At 44.1% G+C, this 20,100-nt stretch overlaps 1 protein-coding gene across 2 annotated transcripts in view; it reads right to left on the reverse strand.

Annotated features, from left to right (window-relative positions):
- Sidt1 (SID1 transmembrane family member 1) overlaps positions 1-16,181 on the reverse strand; it is an 89,870-nt gene extending 73,689 nt beyond the window's left edge. For both annotated transcript variants that reach the window (XM_032900230.1, XM_032900229.1), the window contains exon 1: positions 15,243-16,181. In XM_032900230.1, the coding sequence (XP_032756121.1) occupies positions 15,243-15,464 (222 nt within the window). In that variant the 5' untranslated portion in view covers positions 15,465-16,181. The remainder of the gene's footprint in view (positions 1-15,242) is intronic.
- Positions 16,182-20,100: the final 3,919 nt, after the last annotated feature.

Consider the following 20,100-nt stretch of genomic DNA (forward strand, 5'->3'; position numbering starts at 1 on the left):
ATCCAGGGCCATCATACATGTAACACGTCAATCCAAGTTATTAACAGCGGAAACCGAGGGAACACGCCAGTGAGAAACAAATAGAAAGAAGGTGTGTGTTTATCAGACAGGGGGAAAGGGTTCACTCTCATTTTTATTCTTGCAGGTCCAGGATACTGACTGCAAGTGCCCAGAGAAGGCTTTTATTCGCCTGATAATGCTGGATAATCTCATTTGCCTCAGTTTTAGAAATAAAAAGTTTTATCTAAACACTTGGAATGTCTCCAAACCATAGGTGATCCTCACCCTTCGCTCTGGTTAGTACTCTCCTAAGTACACCCTGTCGCTTCTAATCAGCCTTGGGGCTAACCTTAGAGAGGGGGATCCAAAAGAGAGTTCTTTTAAATGGGGCTTTGAGCTGGTCATCTAAAGAGAAAGAAATTGTCCCATTTCTGGCAGCTGGGACAAGGAAGCGAATTACCATAGCTCCCTTATTAGTGAAGACAGCTTGTTGTTAGCATTCTCCAGACACAATTGCAATACACGCTACCTTCAAGCCAGCTTCACACAGTTAAATAGTCAGTGAAAAATGTCCTATTCAATGTTATACAAGATCAGCGTCACCGTGCCCTTCCTCCTAATAGAATCGGTTTCTTTGTCTGCTGTTATCACTCAAATATATGGAAGGAATAAAACCTCAAAGTAAGGAATTACTTCAGCAAATACTTTTTGTTCATTTCACCATTAACAATTTGATGTTTTATTTGTTTTGTTGAGACGGGTCTTGCTATGCATGCCTTGCAGGCCTAGAACACGAACTGCAGTTCAGGCAGGCTTTGAACTTGGAGCAATCCTCCTGCTTTTGTCCTGAGCTTACATATATGTGCTATTAGAGGCCACTTAGCATTTAAAATGTAACTTACACCTGCTGCATAAAACTGCTACTGCCCCAGAAATGAAATACCTTTCCATTTCTAATTACATTTATTTATTTATTTATTTATTTATTTATTTATTTACTTATTCGGGGGGGGGGTGGGGGGAATGCACAGGCTATACTGTGCTCATGGAAGCCAGAGGATGACTCTTTTGGGAGTTGATGTTGTCCTTCTACCATGTGGGCCCCTGAAATTGAGCATATGTTCTTATGCTTGACACAAAAACTTCTACTTGCATCTCACCAGTGCCCACTTTCTTTTTCTTTTTCTTTTTAAAGATTTATTTATTATATATAAACACACCAGAAAAGGGCATCAGATCTCATTACAGATGGTTGTGAGCCACCATGTGGTTGCTGGGATTTGAACTCAGGACCTCGGGAAGAGCAGTCAGTGCTCTTAACCACTGAGCCATCTCTCCAGCCCCCCCCCCACTTTCTATTAAAACATAGATCTATTGCTTTTATATAAATGAGTTTTCTACACCTTCTAGAGACCTGTTTATTTAAGCCAAAGGACCTTAGATGTCTAATTTAATAGAATGTGATGTTCTTATTGATGTCTCTAAATTTTAAGCAAACTACAATCCTATGCACCCCCCCACACTTAAATAGTCAACTAATTCACTAAGGAAAGATTTAAATTTTTCTATTTTCACAATATCTAAGACAAATGTAATGGTGATTGTCTTACTTAGGGTTTTACTGCTGTAAACAGACACCATGACCAAGGCAACTCTTATAAGGACAAGATTTAATTGGGGCTGGCTTACAGGTTCAGAGGTTCAGTCCATTATCATCAAAGTGAGAACATGGCAGCCTCTAGGCAGGCAAGGTGCAGGAGCAGCTGAGAGTTCTACATCGTCATCTGAAGGCTGCTAGCAGAACACTGGCTTCCAGGCGGCTAGGATGAGGGTCTTAAAGCTCACACCCACAGTGACACACCTTCTCCAACAAGGCCACACCACTTAATAGTGCCACTCCCTGGGCCAAGCATATACAGACCATCACAGTGATTAAAAAATGTTTTTATAAACCTGGTGCAGTGGATGGCTCTTCTTCTGTCTTCTGTTCTGGTAGTCTTGTGTTGTGTTTGATATTTTCCTATGCAGACACCTTAACTCAGATAGCTCATTAGCTATGCCTCAGAGCCATTACTGTACCACATTCCTGCTGCATTGACACGGAACCTCTGTTAGCTCCAGAGTTAAACAACGGGAGAAGAGCCAGCCAGCACACTCTGGGGCACTGCATGGCAACCCGTAACACCATCATCAGGGGGTTAGTTCTCTTTGAAAAGGAGACAGAAATGCTGGCATCTTCCAGCAGCCTGTCTCTTCAGGTCTTTTAGACTGAAATCCACAGCAAGTGAGGGCAGGGGCCATGCTGTAAGTAGCCAGCTGAGACCACAGTGGGGAGAAAGGGGGGGATCTCTGCATATTGTTTCAGATGTTTAAAATGCCCTGTCAGAAGAGACTATCACAACAGTAAAAATAACACCAAGAATAACCTCAAACAAACCCACAGCATAGCAAGGGTATTGACGGCCACTCAGCAGGAGGGCCAGCTAGAAAGAACAAAGGAACTGGGAACCAAGTTCAGTGCATGTGCGCGTGGCAGGGACACACACACACACACACACACACACACACACACAGAGAGAGAGACAGAGACAGACATAGAGACAGAGACAGACAGACAGAGACAGAGACACAGAGAGAGAGAGACAGAGACACACAGAGAGAGACAGAGAGACAGAGAAAGACAGAGAGAGAGACAGAGACAGAGACAGACTAGAGACACATAGAGAGACAGAGAGAAAGACAGAGAGACAGAGAGACACAGAGAGAGACAGAGAGACAGAGAAAGAGAGAGACAGAGACAGAGACAGAGACAGAGAGACAGAAAGAGAGAAAGACAGAGAGAGACAGTGAGAGAAGCAGTTGAAAACAAAACCACTTCTATAAAAGAAAAAAAGAAAAAAAAGAAAAGAAAAGAAAACAAAACCACTTCTATGCAATGGAAAGATTTTCCAAATTGGAAAAAAAAAAGGTCAGAAAACAGTAAACTTGGCATTTGTTTGATTTTATAAAACAAAGAGGGTTTCTGAAGGTAGTGAAAGGGACAAAAATGTATGTCCTCATATTTCCTCCAATATTGATCACTTCTTTGTTGTCTTTTGTCCTGACTTAGGTGTAGCTAAAAAACATTTTCACTGAGAAATATTTGAAAGCTTCATAGAAGCACAGCAGCAAGTGCTTTAAAATCTCCTAGGGAAAATATGCAGTTTGTCATATTTCAGAGAGCGCTAATAGAGATTTATATTTAAAAAACAAAACTAAACAAAAAAATGATTCTAAGGGTCATGTGATCCAAGGCTTGACTGGGTGAAACCGTGGATCTGAAACAGTTCGGGAATCCTTGCGTCAGCTGTCACGGAAGGATTAGCGGAACTAGTCTGTCTGTCAGATTCTCATGGGAGGAAAGGAAAGTGCTCGTTCCTTTACTGCAAATTCAAACACCGAGGCTAAAGTGGTCCCTAGAGATTTGTACCTGGGACTCAATATCTGACCTGGAGGTTGGTTATTATTTCAATGATGACTGGTAATGGGGATCTTTTTTGGTAGTTCTTTAAAAGTCATGAAATCTCAAAACCACCAGATGATGTGCCAACATGATTGGGAAAAATCTGACAAGGCCTTGTCCCTAGATGAAGGGCTTCAGGCAGTTGGTGGCTGCTGAGGAAGGGAAAATTGGTATTCTCCAGGGAAGAGCTCCCTGGTGGGTTATCTTACTCTGCGTGGTCGTCCCTAACACATACACATGAGCAAAGTCAAATGGACTCAACAGGTTGTGTGTGTGTGTGTATATATATATATATATATATGTGTGTGTGTGTGTGTGTGTAATAATTAAAGAAGAAGAGGTCAGGAAGTTGAAAAGGATTAGGAAGACATGGCGGAGTAGGGAGGAGTTGGAGATGTAAAAACGGTAGTTATATATGAAGTTCTCAAAATAAAATTTTAATTAAGAAATAAAAGTTTATGAAAGGTCGTAAGTTTATACATGACCTTCAATAAAGAAGAGGGAACCATGCGCAGAGGACAGGGACTAAGGGTAGACCCGCACTGGTGGCGTTTTGCAGGTTAAAGAAAATCCTAACAAAAATCAATCAATTCTTCGAATTCAGAAATACGGTAAAGCAAAGGAGCTCACATGTTAATAGCGCTGCTTCGCCAGGAGAACTGGCCATGTTACCTTACGCGCAGCGGCTCGGCGGTATGATGCAGAATGCTTTGTTTACGAGGAACCACACGAACAAGCCAAACTGTTCCTTCTAGTCTTGTCTGTGGTAGTATTAACATCACTACTTAAAGCCGATGCTTTTCTACTGTGGGAGGGAGTGAATGTGAGACCAAGCTTATTCAGCTGAGAGGTGGGATTTGGGGCCTGAAGGAAAGGGGATGTAGACAGAATATTAATAAGAGCAGGTGAAGCCTCAGGGTTGCAAATCTGAATGAGACATAATGATATCGACCCCAGCTATACGGCATCCCTTAGATCTGCCCACTGAAAGGGGCAGATTTCATTGGCAATAAGGGACTCTTGTACCCTTGTGGCCTCTGAGCACGATTTCGTACCTTTACTAACCTGGTCTTCCTGAATGCATGCCTGAGGGCAGGTTAAGAGCAGAGGCAACTTCCCTGAAAGCAAGCAAGAGGTCATTCAGGTGTCGTGGCATGTGTGTGTAATCCCAGTGATTGGGAGGTGGAGGCAGGAGAATTGGTAGTTCAAGGTCACTTTTGGCTACATAGTGATTTCAAAGCCAGCCTGGGCAACCTGAGACCACTTTTCAAAAGTCAAAACAACAGGGCTGGAGAGATGGCTCAGTGGTTAAGAGCACTGACTGATCTTTTTCAGAGAGGCCCTGAGTTTAATTCCCAGCAACCACATGGTGGCTCACAACCATCTGTAATGGAATCTGATGCCCTCTTCTGGTGTGTTGGAAGAGAGCTACAGTGAACTTATATAAAATAAATGAATAAATAAATAAATCTTTAAAAATAAGATAAAAAACAAGACAGACAGACAGACCTGTCAACGTAATTCAGAAGCCAGCTCAAATATGCCTTCACTTCCCAATGGCCTATTGTCCTTAAATAAAAATGAAAGCAGCAATGGCCTAAACTATATGAAGCATGTTTAAATCAATAACTGAAACGGTACCACTATGGGTGCTGGGGTCCAATACATTTTTCTAGAATTTGGCGAGGGTGAAGAACAAGGCATTTATCTCGCATCTTCTTTATATGCAGCAGCTCGAGCTAAGCAAACAGCCAGTGAGAAACTGCTCATGACAGGCCTACAGCTCCTGATCAAGAACCTTGCCAGAAAAGAAATCAGGTGTCTTGTCCACGTCCAAAGTGCCTTTCCCCGTCTTTCTCCTTACCTATCATGACCCTTCAGAGCTCAGTTTCCTCCAACTGAACTGTGTGAGGGATGTAGGGTTTCTCATGGTGTGGCGATATCCAATAGAAATAGACTAGGAGCTACATGAGGGGGTGGGGGAGGGGCTGTGTGAGGGGAGATTAGGAGGAGAGGGGGACTACAATCGGATATAAAGTGAATAAATAAATAAATAAATAAGATAGTACCATTTAAACACACACACACACAAACCAGCAAAACATTTGGTATTGTTTTTATCTGGACTTTGAACTCTGGTGTGGACTGTGTATATCTGTTCAGACTAGCTACACCAGCTCTATGTCTCTACACAGCAGCACAATCTTACAGAATCCATTCTACAACGCAACGCGCAATTCGGCTATTCCTCCCCACTCCCCATCCCCACCCCCCAATAACATCAGCTCCACATGCGAAGTGATCTCAGCCCTCAAGGATCCTTGTGACCTACTGATGCCATTTTTCACAGTGAAAGAGAGAAAAATGGGAGGCGATTTCTACGGAATGCTTGTGTCTCACACCTCACCCCCATTCTTCACCGGGCGAACCCTAATCTCCTCAAATGATGTCTGAAATTGGGCCTTTGGGAAGTAACTAGGTCATGGGGATGAGATCGGTGCCTTTATAAGAAAACACCTTGAGACCTTGCTTCCAATGAGACTCGTCCCGCCCCGGCTCCCGCCCCCGCCCCCGCCCTCGCCCTCGCCCCCTCTGCACTCTTCACCCTTTGTGGATGTAGCAAGAGGATGGTTAAGCTGCAAGCTGGGAAACAGGCCCTTACCAGACACCAGATCTGCCAGCATATGTGTTGCTGCAGGGCTGTTCATCCAGATAATGTGTTAATGAGATAGTCTTCCCTCCAACAGGCGGTGGTCCTGTTTAGAAGGAAGCTGTGGGAGGACAGCAAAGGAGGTCTCTTAGCCTCGGTACACAATGAACCCGCATGTCCTGGCTCTTTACAAGAAACCGGGAGCTGAGGCCTCCGCATCCAAGCTTTTAGCTCTTCTAAGTCACTTTCCAGGTGTGGTGTGACTGTGTATCAGCATCCTCGCCATTGCTACAGAGACCCCGGGGATACCAGATTCTGCAGATGCTTGAGTGCCTTATATAACACACCGTGTTTTCCTACAGCGTATGCGCATCCTATGCACCCTTATATTGGTTGTGAGCCTAGCCTTTAACGGCCGAGCCATCTCTCCAACCCATGCTATGCATGCTTTAAATCACATTACCCATACTGGCAAATGGGATACTAATGCTGGGTAAAAAGTGATGTTGTATGGTTTAGGGACTAATGACAAGAAGAAAAAATTACCAGATTAAGGATTTTAAAATGTTTTTCTTCAAAACTTCCTGTGTGTGTGTGTGTGTGTGTGTGTGTGTGTGTGTGTGTGTGTGTGTGTGTGTGTGTTTCGTGTGTGCCGTGACATCTCTGTGGAACTCAGAGGACCACTTTTGGGAATCAAGTCTTTCCTTCTTTTGTCCCCCACTGAGGGCTCTAAGGATTGACGCAGGTTTACCAGGCTTGGGCAGCCATCACTTTTACCCTCATTCCCTAAACCATTTGCCAGCCTTTTAAAAATATTTTCAGTTTGAGTTTAGTAGCTTTATTGATGAGAAGCTATCAAGTATGAGGGTTATTCACGTTAATATATAGTTAAAAGTTGGCACATGCTTCATGGTTCATGAGGACTGAGTAGTGTTCTTTAAATCTGAACTCAAGACAATGTTACAATCAGGTCTAGATTTTTCAACTACTAGCTGGTATTAATAAAGCCAAGGATTGTTCCTTGACTGTGGAAACAAATTCTCTATATATCACAAAAAAGTTACATTAAACTGGGGAAAGAACTAAGAAAATTTCCTTTAAAATACAGATCTACAAAAGGGCAGTCATCACTTCCCCTCTTAATCTCTATGGCACTGGAAGTCTTGTCTAGAGAAGAGGAAGACAGAAAGAAGGGTACAAACTAGAAAAAAAGTCCAATTATCTCTATTTGCAAAAGAGATATGCAGTATGATTTTATAGTGAGAAGGAAATAGAAAGCTTTTAGAACACTTTCAGTTAAACTGAAGGATACAAAGTCAACAATAAAATGGTAGCTTTTCTTTATGTCATAACAAACTTGCAGAGAAAAAAATAGGAAAAAAATTCCATTGGCAATAGCTTTAAAAATACCTATGAATAAACCTAAATAAGAAGGTAAAAGACCTCTACACACACACACACACACACACACACACACACACACTACATGCATACACACATACACACATACAAACACTACATGCATACACACATATACACATACAATCACACACAGTACATGCACACACAGACACACTACACACAAACACACACATACATGCATGCACACACACACAAACACATTTACAAACACACACTATATGCATACACACAAATATATATAAACATACACAAACACACAAGCACACACATACATGCATACACACAAACACACATTACATGCATACACACAAACACACAAGCATACTCATGCATACATACACATACATGCACACATACACAAATATACAACATGCATATACATACTACATGCACACACACTACACTCACACACACAAACCCACACAAATACACACTACATGCACACACAAACACACACTACATGCACACACAAACACACACTACATGCACACACAAACACACACTACATGTACACACACATGCATGCACACATGCACCGTATAGTTTTAATGAAGTTATGCTACTTCAGTTGATAATGTCTCCACTCCAAGAGTGATGACTAGCTAACAAAACCCCAGTGCCTGGCATAGGAAACTCCATTCAAGTTCTTGGTCAGGGGACTTGAAAGCACTCCCCAAATAACACAGGCTATTGCTGTCCTCCATTGCCTCCCAGAATTTGAAGGTAAGACCCTAATGCTGAAGACATCACATACGTTGCACACATGACTTGGAGGAATCCAAACGGAACTGACCTAGAAGCCATCTCCCTGAGGTGGAATAGCTCTATGGTATCAGAAGGGGCTGTACAGGCTTCTGAGGAAGAAAGTAATCAATAGTTCTACCCAGCTGTGAAGCCCACGAACCATAATGACAGGCACAACAAGGTGTTCCCAAGGGTACAGTTGTGGTACGTAAACCTTGGGGTAATCGATGACATTTAATGGGACTTAAAGGCCACTCAATAGGAGATAATTTTGCCCAAAACAGTAAACACAGACAACTACCTGTGCCTGATGAAGTCATGGACCCTAGAGGAGAACTCACTCCTGCCACTTTCCCAATCCAGTATAATTTCTTACTGCATTACCGACATCTATCCTTATGCTGGGGGATAAATGTAGTTCTCACCCCTCATCAAACAAGCTCCTTTCCCCCCAGCAAATGGAGGCCAGTACTCAAAGCCACAGCTGGTCAAAATGCATAAAACGACTGACTATCTGAGATGCCCAACACTAGTTGATATAGCTACAACAGGACCCCTGTACCTAAGGCCAGGGAGCATCAGAGAAAGGGAGGCAGGAAGACTGTAAGAGCCAAAGAATCATGATGTCTACCATGAGGTAGTGTCTTCTCCATGTGACAAGGAAGCTGCACCCATGAAACCTTTAAAGTGTCGTCACTGGAGTAAGACCAGCACAATGACAACATGGATGCAGGTGAGAGACCAAAGTTTTGGGTTCAAACTCCGTTTTAGAGAACTTGAGTTTGAATTCAAATGAAGTAGCAGGCCAGTACCTAGCATCAGTTTCCAAGTTACTGCCCAACAAAACCCGAGTGTAGCTCCAGTTTCTAGGCTAAGCCCAACAAGACCTGTGTCTCCAGGTTAATCTCCCCCAAGAAATCCATTGAGTAGCACAAGTTTCCAGGTTAACCCCCAAGCCTCCCTAAGCCTAACAACCACCAATCAGAAATCAGAAGTTAAGCGTGTGGTTTGGTTCCCAGCACCAGTCAATTATGCTATAGGCTACAGCAGCACACCAATTAGACACTTGCCAGGTTAGAAACAGTCACCCCTTGCTTGCTGCTTTCTATAAAACCTTGTCTCAACAAATATTCAGGGGTTTTCCTCCACTGAAACTGACCTACACCAAGAGGTTTGGGGGTGAGTTAAGCCTGAGCTAGCTCTAATAAAGACCCTGGTGTGATTGGCTCTTGACTGGTCTTTTGGGGTTCATGAACACTTCCTTGGTATTACAGAGGAAGCCTCACAAGGCTCCCTTCCAGATGAAGAGCTATAGATGATTAATGACTGATGAGAGAATTAGTCTACTCCAGGGTTGAGCCCTAAACACACACACACACACACACACACACACACACACACCAATAATAATTAAACAGATATGAATTTGAAGGGGTGTGGGGAGGATGCACGGGAGTAGTTCTAGGGGTAAAGGGCAGATTGAAAATTATGTAAATGCAGTAATCAAACATAAAATTTAAAAAAATGAAAAATTAGATAAAAAAATTAAGCGTTTCTAACTTCTTCCTATCCAAGAAAGTAAGAAACTGAAAAAAATAAATAAATTGAAGAGACACTGGGTATAAGATAGATAGTCCATGCTCCTACAACTCTGTGAAAATTACTATATTACCCAATTCAGAATACTTGATCTCAAATTATACTACAGAGCTATAGTGACAAAATAAAAGCATATTACTCAAACAGAAAGACAGATGTAGACCAATAGAACATAATAGAAAACCCAGAAGTGAACCCATGCATCTTATGACCACTGATATTAGAAAAGACATTAAAAACATAATTGAAAAAAATGACAGTCTGGTCAACAAATAATGTTAATAAAAACTGGATTATTTAGCTGCAGAACGCAACAAAAATCAAACCCTGAGACGTGCTCAAGGAAAATATAGAGAAAACACTTCCAGATACAGGCGTAGAACTTTTTAAACGGGACTCCGGTAACAGAAAATAACCCTAAGAATCATCAAACCAGATTGCATTACATTAAAAAGGGGTTGCACAGGAAGGGAACTATCAGAAGAGGAACAGGCATCCACAGAATAGAAGGGAATGTTTGCCATCCACACTTGAGCTTGGGGAAGGGGGTGTGTTAGCATGTAGAACATACAAAGAGTTTTAAAATTTAAACACAAAATGAGCCCCGCCTGTCAATAAATGGGCTATGAACCAATAGACACTTCTCAAAAGAAGAAACAAAAACGACCAATAAATTATCCAACGTCCGCAACCGTTGGAGAAATGCAGTTCTAAGCGGAGGTTGGAATTCCATGTCACATGAGGCGAATGATTACTGTTAAGAACAGAAAGGCAAGAAGGTTGGAGAGAGCAGGAGAGAGAGGAGCCTTTACTCACTGTTGCTGTGACTTCAGAATGGGCAGCCATTATGGAGATCAGTACGGAACTATCACAGGGCCCAATTATACCGCTCCCGGACATATATTTAAAGAACTCCATATTGTAGGTGGAGAACATGCACACCCATGCTCACAGATGCTCTACTCACAATAAGGAAATGGAGTCATAGTAGACCCTCATCAGCAGAACAACTGCTAGTGAACATGTACATATACACAATGAAATTTTATTCAGAGGTAAGGAAAAATGAAATTATGAAGCTTGCAGAAAAATGGGTGGAGCTGGAAAATATTACATTAAGAAAAGTAACTCAGGCTTAGAAAGACAAGAGCAGCATTATCTTTCCATACACGTGTCCAAGATTTTAGTTTTTATGTGTGTGCTTATGTAGGTATAGTTCATGAAAGTATAAAGGTGTCAGAGCCCCATCAGAAGCCCCGTGGTGAACAATGCCTTTTTGTCCTAGAGCCTCTCAGGATTCTCCAAGAGAGTGTTCACCAGGGCTCATTCTTTTAACTGTGACCATAAAAGAGAAAAAGAGATTTTAAAGGAGGAGGAGGGGTAACAGAATACGCCATATGGAAGTAGGAAAAGAAGACAGGGGACTATAGAATCCGAGGGCAGGGTTGGGGTTCAGCCAGGAAATGGGGGAAAAGCAGGAGAAGGATCAACCCCAACAAAATTAAGTTTGAAAAGCAACACAAAGAAACATGTTACTTTGTATGCTGGTTTAAGGGAATAGCTGGGGAGAGATTACAAAAAGAGATTTTTGCTTCAGCTTAGCAAACAAAAGGGATGTTTTGAAAAAGCTCTGAAGTGCTATGGCCAATGCGGAATTCTGTCCTGACAACCCTCAGAAAAGACAGCCTGCCTCGTACCAGTTACACTTTTATGTAAGGATTTCTGATGATGAGACGGCCCCAGGAACATAAATTAGTTCCTTCCAGTTTCCACGAGGGTGTTCTCAGTTCCTTGTAGACTTGTGTTTGTGTCCTTGTCCCAGTCACCATATCCCTAGTCACTTTCTTGCAAGGTGATTTCCTTTTGGTTGACTGGGCCCTGTGGTTTTGGACCTGTTTGCTCAGTGTAACGAGCTCCCAGTCAAGGGAGGCTTGGGAAACTTTCACCCCAGGGAAATGAAATGAATCCTACCTTGCCGAACCTGAACCTTTAACCACTGCCTCCAATATTTGTCTTTAAACTGGTCAGTCCATCCTTTCAGTGATTTTTTTTTTAAATGTCAACTTTATATTTCCATGAGTCCCTGCCTCAAGGCATATCAGACGTTTCCTGCTGCTGAGTTCAGCTAGTGTAACCCGGTGAAACCATTCTATGGGGTAAAGAGAGGCAGTGGCTGATTGAAAGGCTCTGAGCAAACGGTCTTGCCCCTCCTCACCTCACCAAGGCCCAAATTTAATACAAACTTTCCTCTTCAAGATAAAGGGAAAACAACAAACAAGAACGGACTGAAAAAAAAAAAGAACAAAAGATAAGAAACTTCAAAAACAAAAACTAGACACTCTTTTCTTTCCAGACCAAAATCTTGACTGAAGAGGGATAGTGGGAAATGACTCCAAACTAGAGGGAACCCTGCCTTACCAACACACGTCTGGGGTTAGGGGAAACCATTATCCAAGCTCCTCCTCCAGACACCACAGATCTCTATTCAGCTTCTCAGTCAGTTTGGAGTTGGAAATGGAGGTTAAAACAGTGTTCAATGTGGGACGATCATGAAAATCGGTGGGACTGTGGGGAGAGGGAGTGGCCAAGAAGATGGTCAGATCAGAGTTGGGAAGAAAGAGAAACTCCCTCAAAATCCTTCAGACCCCCCCCCATGGGACATTGCTACTTAGTACAGTGTTGCAGATCTCTGGTTTAACCTACCCCCTGTCCTATGCTGTGCAGTAATCGCTCCTGCTATTCCAAATCTTCAGTAAAATTCTGTTGCAGACCTTGTCATGGTGTAAGAAAAGAGGGAGGAGCTACTGAAGGGAAGCAAACCAAGGAGGGAGGAGGTCATGAGTAGGAACCCAGAGTAACAATAGCTCAGTCAGATGGACAGAGAGAATGCTCATCTGGAGAAAGCAACAGTGATATGACTGGGAGAAGGGGAGGTAAATTTCCCAGACTAAAAAGTAAAAAATGATTATTAAAAACTTGTCTCAAACACACATACACACACACATATTAATGTATGCTGTCATTAAAATATTTGAAATCTGTCGGACCCATGCTTATCAACTTTGTTTTCAAGAAGCATATCAGTAAACATTCTAAGGATTGCTTACTGCTGTTAACTTTTTGTCTTTAATGTGTAGGAGCATGCTGTCACTCCCTTCAGACACACCAGAAGAGGGCATCAGATCCCGTTACAGATGGTCGTGAGCCACCATGTGGTTGCTGGGAATTGAACTCAGGACCTCTGGAAGAACAGTCAGTGCTCTTAACCACTGAACCAGGTCTCTAACCCCTGTTGTTGACTTTTATTGTACTATGTCTGAATGGTTTTGAAATGATCACCATTGTCTCATAAACAAAGAGCACTTTGATATACATACATGCAAAATAGGAAGGACAAAAGGAAGTATTTTTCCAATATGTATTTGCCTTATTTAACTTCATCTTAACTATTCTTTAGGCGTTTACTCGTTTTCTCATTTAGTTTTGCAGAGAACATTTTATAAAGCTGTGAAATACTGAGCAGTATTGCCATGCCCTTTCCCCTCACAATCTCAAGAATCCAAGGAAAGTCAAGCAGGAAAGCTCAATCTGTGTCCAGTAGAGGAATTTTCATAGTTCTAAACTCAAACCAAACCAATCAAACAAAACTAAAACAAAAATCGAAACAAGCAAACCAGCAGTTAGCCTTCCAGAAGACAGTACATGCCTGTAATCTCAGCACTGAGGAAGAGGATGATACGTTTGAGGCCAGCTTGGTCTAAAATAGAGACACTCTGTCTCGGCAAGCAAGCTTGAGGAGGGGCCAGCAGTTAAGAGCACACACAGGCTCTTCCAGAGAACATGCATTCAGTTCCCACCACACACAGCAGCTCACAAGGGCCTGTAACTGCAGTTTCTGGGGGTCTGGCGCCCTCTTCTGGCCTCTGTGGGCACCACAGGAGCATGTGGTATGCATACACACATACAGATACAATAAAAACAAAATAAACCTTAAAGGAAAGAAGAGAGAAAGAAAAAAAAAATAAAGCGACTCATTTGTCTCTCAGCAGAACTGTAAGAAACACCAATGCCTGTGATGATTTTCTTTGCTATTTGATTTTTAGACGAAGCAGGCCATGTACTCTAGAGACTCTGGGGGTTTCAAGATCTCATCTAGTTCCTGGAAACCACAGGGTCAGGAATCTATCTTTTGTGCAACATATCGGCAGCTCGTGGGCCTCCCACACTGGGCGGTCACGAGTCTCTTGTGTGGGATATGAAAATAAAAACTGCCCCCTCTCCTCTGTTCGTGATGGAATGGCTTTACACCCAGCAACTCCACTGCCTCAGGAGGTCTGGCAGTGCGAGGACTCTGCTGTCAGGAAGACAGTGCCATAGGATTGGATGCGAGCTATGAGATGGGAAAACTTGGGGCACTTTCTCAGTCCGCACAGCAGAAAGGCATTAAAGACTAATGACATGCTTAAGGAAGGAAGTTTCTGAACTGTGACCCTGAATGACAGTCAGGGATGGAAAAGTATAGGGGAATTCTAATCATCTGGTTCTGAAATGCCCCGAAGTGTAGGGCATAGCGAAGGCTGCATAAACACATCTATACCGGTAGTAAAGAGAGAAGCAGGTACACTGGAGAGCCACCCCTCTTAAAGGTATTTTATTTGAAGGAAAATGTGAATTATATTTACTGTCTTACGTTATATAACCAGATAAGTCAGAGGCATGGCTGCTGAAATCATTCTCCTTCCTGCTTGTCTCACTACAACTCTTGTGTACAGAACTTTCACACACATTTCCACCCTTATTTATACTCAGAGCCTGGGCAGATCACCTGAGCATCGCGGTGACAACGTCTTGGACTCAGCTTTTTTTAAAACAAGCACCCAGTGTGGTGACAGTAGCAGAGACCAACTCATTTTCACGTGCATTTCTGAGCACCTCTGCTTCCTGGAGGTGTCATTAAACAGAAGGGTCCACAGGAGATTAGGAACAGGTTTATCCTCCCCCGCCCTCCTCCTTCCTCCCATGAACATAGCCATCCAGACTTCCCGGAGAAAGGCCCAGCCTGAGCCAGGATCCGCAGAGGATGCGGGTCCCCGCGCCTCTGCAAAGCCCAGGAATGGCAGCGACCAGGCCGGGGTGGGCACGAGGTGAAGCAGAGCGGTGCCCAAAGCTGCTGCCAAGGCTGGGGCAAGGCAGCGATTGCCTCAAAGGGGAGAGGTAGAGAGAGGGTTTCCTAGTCCCCTGAAGTCTCCCGAGCAGCTGCAGGTACCTGGGAGGGGGCTCGGCGATCTCGAAAGTTGGGGTCAGCCGAGGGAGCGAGCTTCTTACCTGGCCAGGATGGCTGGTGTGGTTGAAGGAGTAGATGTTCTCGGTGCTGAGACTCACCACGCCGCTGTAGACGCGATCGAAATCGGCTCCCCTGGCCGGGTCGCGCGGATTGCGGGGCAGCTCTGCCGACCGCTTGAGGGGCTCTGCCCCGTGGCCAGGGACCGCCGCCCGTAGGAGCCAGGGCAGCGCGCAGAGCAGCGCCAGCCGCGGGCAGTCGAGCATGATGGGCGCCGCGCTCCGGGAGGCCCCCGAAACACAAGCAGCCCGAGGAAGGGGCGAGCACGGAGATGGTCCTTCCGAAGCTGCCTGTGGCGCTGGGTGCCCGCTTCAGCAGCAGGGTGGTGTGTGGCCAGCCCCGCCGCCCAACGCCCTCAGCGCGCTGGAGAGGAGCAGATCAAATACTGATGTGCCACCTGGGGTCTCCAAAGAAGGTCACGCGTGTGGAGTAGGGGCAACGGGAGGCGTGGGGGCCAGGGAAGGATGCTTTCCCCTTCCACTTTTAAGTCTCCCCTTTCTCATCGCTGAAAACCTTCCACTCACTCAGAAAAAAAATTTCACTGATCTCTTTCCTCTCAACCTCAAACCACCAACGACAAACCAACCCCTCAGAGAAGTAGCTGCTAGGCTAGAAGAATCGGTGTGACCAGCCATCAAGGAGGAAATCAGGTGCACGGCAAACGAAAGTGCGCTCTAGCTGCAGGCAAGCGAATAGAAAGCAAAAGAGAGTGCCCCTCTCAAGAGGATGCACCAATTCGATTTTACAGTCGCTTCCAGCAGGACTCTCGCAGGTGTGAAATGTCACTGGCTACCCGCCCTGCTCGCACAGAAGCCCTTCTCAGACACCTGGCCTATTTCTTTATTGCTCTCGCTCTCCGAGGAGAGACTCACGTCATCGTGCCCCTGCCATATGTACACGTATGTAAATATATACAGTTACAAAATATAGATACGGTCAAGAGAACAGTCCCCAGCTCGGTTTGAAGACTGCTTCCGGAAGTTTGAGAGACCAGATTTAGACAGATATCATTGTTTTCCATCCCAGCCTTTTGTGCCGTTTAGCTCGGCAATATTTTCTTTGAGATTCTAGAAGAAATTTTCAGGATTCTAAATAGCACTTTTTTTTGGTTCAATTTAATTTGATATTGTATTGAGGCAGAGTCTTCCTACATAATCCAGACTGATTTTGACCTTGGAATCTTTCTCCCTCAATCTTCCAAGTGTAGCATTGAGAATATTTATGCAATTTCTCCCAACACTTAATGAAATTTAATAAACTTGAAATTTCTGAAGGCCTTTGAGGCTTGCCGCAGTGACCAGTTGGAACAGGCTTTGAGACGGAAAATCCGTCGCAAACTTTATGAGACCTGGGGATCAGCTCCTTTGCAGGGCCGTGTGTTCTTTTGCGGTCTAGCATCTCTTTATTAGAAAGATAATTCATACTCTCAGCTGGAATTTGCCCCCCCTCCCCCACTCGCTTGCACTAGTTTTGCCCTCTAGAGCCACAGGAATGAAGCTAATTCTTCCACACGGTGGCTTTGTAGGTATGTAAAGGGAGCTATGACCTTTCAGAGGATCCTTCAAGGTTTTGCCCGTCTGGAATTTGACATTGATCCACTGAGAACGGTTATGCGATTAGATGGTATTGAAAAATGTATATTTTTTTGGTGTATCAGAGTAGGGTAGAACACAGATATGGTCTCCACAAGCCCTTCGCCTGAGCTGCCATTGTAGATCTTCGCATTCTTCGACATTTCTTCACTTCAACACATCCCTTTGGACAAACAAGATAAAAATCATCCTTCTGTCTGGAGTTTGGGGGTTTGTTCCACAGAGAACAACTATATGATTAGCTGCAACTGAAAAGATCCTTTCACCATTGTACGACATTAGTGCTGAATAAAAAGGATTTATTTGAAATCAACATAGGTGACCTGTATACCAGAAAATGGAGTAATAGAAGACATATGACTGGGGATGGGGAGCTGGGGGTAGCCACCAGTGAGTCCCAGATGGTGGGAAAGCAAGAGTCTCCCAGGACCCAACAGGGATGAAATTAGCTGAAATGCCCAACAAAGGGGAGGGAGAATCTATAGAGGCCATATCTAGAAGTTGGATAATAGGCCATAACTAGAGGTCCCCTGTTGGGGGATGGGGCCACCCACTCATCTCCAAATCTTTAACCCAGAATTGCTCCTGTCTGAAGGAAATGCAGGGACAAAGTGTGGAGCAGAGACTGAAGGAAAGGTCAAACCATGACCTTGGCAGTAAGTAATGCAGACACTAGGTTTTGGTACAGTATGTCAGTTGGCCTTTGTCCTGATTTCAACATAGGTCCATCAGAAGAGGTCAGGTATGCTGCCCAACATGAGCTACATGACTACAAGCCAGCCCTTGGTGTTTCTGTGAGGAGGACCCAAGCAGAGCCTGCCTGAAGCCTTCCCTTATTTTCATTGTAAAACTTTCTGGTTCCCCTGCCTGCCTTTACACCTCTGCCCCCATTCTTAGTCAATGAGTCGCCAGTCATAACACACTCCGGATAACTCCCGTTTTCATTCGTGAAAAACAAAATGTGTTCATTTCCATGTTTTCCTGAAGATCCCACAGAAATATGGTTTGCACCGTGCATCACTGTGGGCTCTAGTTATCTGCCAGATGTGTTCCCACCAAAGCCCCTGTGACTGCTCACAACTATCCGTGTCTGCTAGGTCAGCGTTACTACTGAACCCTGATGTATCTGTCTTTTTGTTGTTTAGCTCTCGTGGTACCCAGGTTTTATTTATGGTTTCCATTGTTTAGTGTCTTTTGTTAGATTCATACCATTTTTATCCTTTTTTTTTTTTTTTTTGCACTTTGCTGCATTTCTGTTCTGAGGTTGCCTCCATGTTGTCATGGAGGGGAGCACAGATGTGGGCTCCACAAGCCCTTCCCTTTGGCTGCTTCACAGATCCGTGTGGTTCCTACTCCACCACATTAGTTTGGACAAACAAGATAAAATCATCCTTCCATCTGGAATTCGACGTTGATTCACAGAGAACACCCTCCCTGGTGTTCTACCTGTCTGGGAGCACAGATTTCTGGCCTTCACTGGGAAGAAGCTAAGCATCCAATCAGGCCTCAAGATGCAAAGCAAGTAGGCTGGAGACTGCTGCTCTTCCAGAGGTCCTGAGTTCAAATCCCAGCAACCACATGGTGGCTCACAACCATCTGTAATGAGATCTGATGCCCTCTTCTGGTGGGTCTCATGACAGCAACAGTGTGCTCCTATATAATACATAAGTAAATATTAAAAAAAAAGATGCAAAGCAAGCATGCATCACTTTTTCAAAAAGGTTTTTTTTAGACTTATTCTATGTGTGCAAGTGTTTTGACTGTATTTTTGTGCATCATATCTGTGCATGATTTCCACAGAGGTCATAAGAAGGTATCAGATCCCCTGGGATTTGAGTTACAGATATTTGTGAGTCACCAAGTAGTAGCTGGCAATGGAACCCGGGCATCTCTGCAAGAGCAACAAGTGATCTTAACAGCAGAGCCGTATCTCCAGCCCGAACTTTGCTTTTGTCTCTCTTCTTCTAGTTCTTATAAAATCACCTCAGTCTAATTTTCTTCCTTCATATACGCACATTCTATTCAATCCTAATCCTTATAATGACCCTGTTAAATGTCATAATTTTATTAAAGATGATTAGGGCCTTCAATGTTCACCCTAGGAACTATTGTACTTAGACAAAATTTTTTGAGAGAAACCTTAGAAAATAGTAGGATGTAATCTCTTAGACCCAGAGGTGAGCATTTTGGTTTGTACACATGCAGGGATCATGCTCGAATCCAGCGGCCGCTCATGCCACAAGGCTCCACAGCAGCTCCCTCTCTTTCACAGGGTAAGCACCCACACTTACTTACCAGGCCAATGTCCCCTGAGATAGCCTCGAGGAATGAAATCAGGCTGGTTAGAGGGCTATAGTGCTGTACTAAATAGAAAAGCAGCAGAGCTGATTCCCGCGTACCCTGGTGGCGACGCTCTCTCACTAGTTCTGGCTCCAGCAGGCCATTGGGACTCGCGCTAATTCATCTCAGTGCTCCATGCTGCTCCCATCTACTTTCTGACCCGCTGTCTGAGAGCCATTCCAATAGGGCACCCTGTCAGGCCGCCCCACCCTCGCTCACAGCTCCCTTGGCCGTTTCCACCACAACAGGCATACATATCCCAATTCTATGGTGGGTCAGTGCATCCGGCCACCATACATTGTCTTGAACTCAATAAAGTCGCCACATGAAAGAACACATCACACAATATCCTCTGAACCAACTGATAAGATTGCCCATCCAGACAACACAAAATCCTGTGCACATCCATCCCTTAAGAATAGCCATAACAACCTGTAACATGTGCAGAGAGGAATCTTAACATCTGCCGCCATATTCTCTCCCTCCTTCCTCCTTGCCCCAGCCTCCTCTCCCTCTCTAAAACTCTTCTCCCGCCCATTCTTCCTTCTCGTCCAATGACAGGCCTTGTTCTATCCTGCGCCTGCCTTCACCAGCATAATGACATCAATGTACACCAGATCACAACTGAGGATGTGGCAATTTTATTCAGAGCAATTAGAATCGTTATACCTTCATAAGAAACAGAACATAGCGGCAACTGTGCGAATCAATGCTGTTGTGGTTGCCAGGATACAGTGAACTTTGCAGGCCACACAGGCTTCACAGGATTAATGTCTAGGACCAGTCGTCCTATCAAACTTTCATGCTTCCTTAACTACTAAGGGAACGCACAGAGTGACTAAACCAGCCCAGTCAGTCAACTGGGTCTCAAGGGAGGGAGTGAGGACTGAAAAGAAAAAGACCATTAGAC

This window comes from Rattus rattus, chromosome 4, assembly GCF_011064425.1.
Source record: "Rattus rattus isolate New Zealand chromosome 4, Rrattus_CSIRO_v1, whole genome shotgun sequence".
In the NCBI taxonomy this organism is placed as follows: domain Eukaryota; kingdom Metazoa; phylum Chordata; class Mammalia; order Rodentia; family Muridae; genus Rattus; species Rattus rattus.